We start from the raw sequence: 4,564 nt of genomic DNA, 5'->3' as shown, positions 1-4,564 counted from the left end.
AAGTGACAGATCCGGGAGAGCAAAGACGGAGCAGCAGCGATTACGGCGGAGACAGAGCAGCGGCAATGGCTAGCACACCAAGAGCGACCAAGAGAGAGTGGATCAGGAGAGAAAGATGTTGGATGAAGATAAGGGGAGGGAGAGAGTGCAGATTTGCTGCAACTGGATCGAGAAAAGTGAGGGGAAAGAGAGAGTTGCAGTGAACTGGATCGAGAAAAGTGAGGGGAAAGTGAGAGCTGCAGTGAAGAGAAAAGGAGGAGGAGGAGGGTCACGATTTTCTTTTGTTTTTTAATTCATTTCTAGGTTTAGTTTGTGATATTTGAAGAACATGTTTAAGTTGTTTTCAGTTTAGTAGTTATAATAATGAATCCGGATTTTGTGTTTTGTAATCTGTTTTTTGAAATTAATTGGCCGAACATGTATTATATGTGTATTATGAAAATGAAAACGAAAATGCTGCGTGGAAAAGGGTACCGAACGGGCACTAAGAATGCTTTGAGAATGAGAATAGACTGGAATGAGAATGAAGAATAGAAATTAAATTTCAATGTTTACTTGGCAAAAATAAATGAGAATGAGAATATGCTGGAATGTCATTGATACGTTTACTTGGCAAAATAAATGGGAATGAAGAAAATGAAAATCAATTTATCAAAATTCCTATAGTATTAATAATTAATTTATCATTATTAACAATATTATCATTATTTTTGTTGTTGTTGTTATTATTAAAAATAATATTAACAATAATTAATAATAACTATAATAATAAAGTTAATAAAATTTAATAATAATAATAAATGTTAATAATGATAATATTAATAAAAATAATATTAAAAAAAATAATAACTAAAATAATAAAGCTAATAAAATAATAATATTATTATTATTAACTTTACTATTTTAGTTATTATTAATTATTGTTAATATTATTTTTATTAATATTATCATTATTAACATTTATTATCATTATTAACATTTATTATTATTATTAAATTTTATTAACTTTATTATTTTAGTTATTATTATTAAATTTTATTTTTATTTTTATTTTTTTAATATTATCATTATTAACATTTATTATTATTATTATTAAATTTTATTAAATTTATTATTTTAGTTATTATTAATTACTGTTAATATTATTTTTATTAATATTTATTATGATTAAATTTTATTAACTTTATTATTTTAGTTACTATTAATTATTGTTATTATTATTATTTAATTAATATCATTTTTATATCTAGATAATGAAAATTACATTATTATTATTATTATTATTAAATTTTATTAACTTTAATATTTTAGTTATTATTAATTATTGTTATTATTTTTTTAATAATAATAATAATAACAAAAATGATAATATTATTAATAATGATAAATTAATTATTTTTATTAATTATTTTTTTATTGTTAATAATGATAATATTAATAAAAATAACAATAAAAATAATTAATAATAACTAAAATAATAAAGTTAATAAAATTTAATAATAATAATAATTATTATTAATGACATTTAAAATAATAAAATTAATTGTGATTTAAATGAGAGTAAGTTGAAAAATATGAAAAAAATCATAGAGATACAAAAGTAAATATATATTTCATTCTCATTCCCTCATTTTCATTCCCAACCCCCCATGAGAATGAGATTCTCATTTCTTATTCCCAAATTGTGTGGGATCCATACATTTTCTTCCCATTATCAAATTACATTTTACCAAGTAAATATGAATTTCATTCATATTCTTTTATTCTCATTCCTCATGACCATTAATTTTATTGAGTCAGTCAAAGTAGTTGGTCACTACTCCGAATAATGTGCACAAGTCTGATTTATTTGTTATTTTTTAACTACGGTTACTATTTTTTTTAGTTATTAGTTGCACTTTCGTTGTTAAGATGCAGAGTCTTGCAGTGTATAAATTCAGCATAGTTTATTCAATTAAGGCATCGAGAAAATTCACAAACAAAAAAAAATTCCAGTATGCTTTTGTTGCAATAAAGATCTGCTGAGTAGCACGCCAGGCGTTAACATACAGCGCAACTGTCTTCAGTTCACGTCTCACTATTTATAAGCATAAACTACCAGATTTGCCTGAGCATAAGTTAGTGCCATGCAACAAAAATTTTACAAAACGAAATTGCAAAAATGTAGTCCAAAAATTTTCAACCAGACACTCATTTAGGTAAGAAAATGAGACCATGAAAATTTTAATTATCTGTGAGATTATGTTAAAAGGAAACATCATGGTGTTTCATAGATGTAACACTTGTACTAATGCTACAAAACTTGTAAAGATCACATTGTGATCTGAAACTGAAGCAAAATAAAACATTTCAATAATAGATAGCTCTTTAAAAAGGTCTCTGCTTTAGTGGTAGTAATTGCAGCTAGTACATGCATGCAACTCCAAAACTTCAACATAACTATGAAACACTTGAGAAAGTGGGAGTGGGGAAGGCAGCTGATAAAAGAACAAAACATACAGATAAATAGCTATAGGGAGGAGAGCCAACTGGTTAATCAAACGTCCCTCATCCCCTCCCCCTCCCCCGCCCCCTTCCCTTTCTTCTGCCCCTTCCTCTTCCTCTGCCTCTATTTTCTGTCCCGTGAACCCTATCATCTCTTTCATAACTAAACATGCTCATTCTGATATTCTCTGCCTGTGAGTCATGCATTCCGCTCTGCTCCTGAACAAAGAGGAAAACATCAAAATCAAACATTGGAAACTAAAAACAATAACAACAACAGTCAAAGACAAAAGGATATTAACATGAGAATCTTCCAAATCAAGTTGGTTTTGAAGCTGCCATGCAAGATCTTCATCGTTACTTGTATCTGGAAGCTTATGGTTAACAAAAGGTTTCGCCCCAGCTTTTCTCTTTTCCCACTCTTCTAGGGTGAAAACAGCTGGCTCTTCTTCTTTTCCCTTCCCCCTATATCTTCGACCTCTGGAATGTCGATTGTCTTGATTAGAGGTACTCATCTTCTGAAGGAGCTTTTGAGAAGCCGCTTGATTTTGAACAGGGAAGGATTCAACAACTGCCCAGAAATACAAAATTAAACATTAACTTCTAATAGCAAACAAATATAATCCACCCATTTTGTCTTGATCCAAGACTGTCAATGAATTTATGTGCTAGATTTACCCTTACAAGTAGATTTCTATCTCCAAAAACTAAGTAATCATGATATTCATATCAGTACAATGAGAGATGCAAAGAAATTTAGTCCCTCTCCATCCTTACAAATATCAGAAATTACCCTTTCTTGTTTGTAAAAGATATACCATCAATGGGAAAATAAACAAACAAATAGGCATCATAATGATTTCCTGTGTTCTCCCCATGAATCTGCATTTCTGGACTATTGCTTAATGCCATAGCAATAAAATTACATGAATTCAGGAGGCAACATAACACCTTATAAAGAGAGAAAAGAAAGTTTCAATTGAAATAATAATAAGTTGCTTGCACCTTCTTTTGGTCTTGCTTGTGAGCTGCTTGGGTCTTCTTCAGTTCTTTCTTCAACGCGTGTCACTTTCGGACTAGTAACTGAGTTATTTTTTTCCAAACCAGTGGTCTGCTGTGAAGTGCTTGGCATAACTTTGGTATTTCCAGTGGGTTCCACAGCAACAGGCTCACTGGTCTTTGCTGTAGACTCAGAATCATCTGCGAATGATCGCCTTTTTTTCATCACACGTACCATGTTATGGGCAACAAAAAATGCAAACGACAATTATGTAAAACTGATTGTCATTATTGATGCCAGATATTTGATCTGGAGAAATGTTGGTTGATCCGGCTCTCTATCGAGCAACAAACATTTTACCCTAGTGGAGAAATTAAACTTTGTTTTTCTACCACTACCTGCTAGTAAGCCATATTTAAAAAACCTTTAGAATATTAAGAAAAGGAACCATAAGCAAATAAAACCGCTATTGCAGTGGAAACAGTGAAATGCAGACCTATTTAGCAAACACACAAAATAAAACATTGTGGAAAGCACAGGTTACCATGATAGAATCTGCCACGCTGAGCTAACTGATGTGAAGGTGCCCCAATCTGGAACTTCTCAAATGGAGGAGGACCACCACCACCACTTTCCTGCGATGGCCTTAAAGATGAACGGGAAAAAACCGAGTATTTTCTATTCATCTGCCATTCTTCATGAAGTGATGCAACAACACCTCCTAGTACTGTAACCACATTTGGATTCAAACATACTATACCACTATGTACCGGAACTTTATTTTCCAAACGGACCTGTCAACCATGATCCAGCTATATAAATAAAAGTAACAATCACTACAAAGTAGATTTAGGTTGCAACTTAAGTGCTGCTTTCAGAAACCAAAAACATACGAACATATTCCACAAACTAAATGACCGAAAATAAAGCATTATACCATTAAAAAAAGCACGCTTCATGAAAATAAGAATACCTTGGTACCAGGAACTATGTCATAAGGAATAGAAGGTATATGAGAGTACTCAATCGCAGTTATTTCAATATGCCCATCTGTGAGAACTAATTTCAGCAGGCGATTGC

The 4,564-nt window shown here is 30.9% G+C and overlaps 1 protein-coding gene across 1 annotated transcript in view; it reads right to left on the bottom strand.

The window, feature by feature from the left end:
- Positions 1-2,547: 2,547 nt before the first annotated feature.
- The window catches only part of LOC112095455, a 3,666-nt gene continuing 1,649 nt past the window's right edge, over positions 2,548-4,564 (bottom strand). The window contains 5 exon segments of the mRNA XM_024177393.1: positions 2,548-2,703; positions 2,787-3,055; positions 3,490-3,882; positions 4,029-4,278; positions 4,458-4,557. Coding sequence (XP_024033161.1) covers positions 2,548-2,703; positions 2,787-3,055; positions 3,490-3,882; positions 4,029-4,278; positions 4,458-4,557 — 1,168 coding nt within the window.

This window comes from Citrus clementina, unplaced genomic scaffold (genome assembly GCF_000493195.1).
Source record: "Citrus clementina cultivar Clemenules unplaced genomic scaffold, Citrus_clementina_v1.0 scaffold_1, whole genome shotgun sequence".
NCBI classification, from domain to species: Eukaryota; Viridiplantae; Streptophyta; class Magnoliopsida; order Sapindales; family Rutaceae; genus Citrus; species Citrus x clementina.
This window is presented reverse-complemented; position numbering and strand designations above follow the sequence as displayed.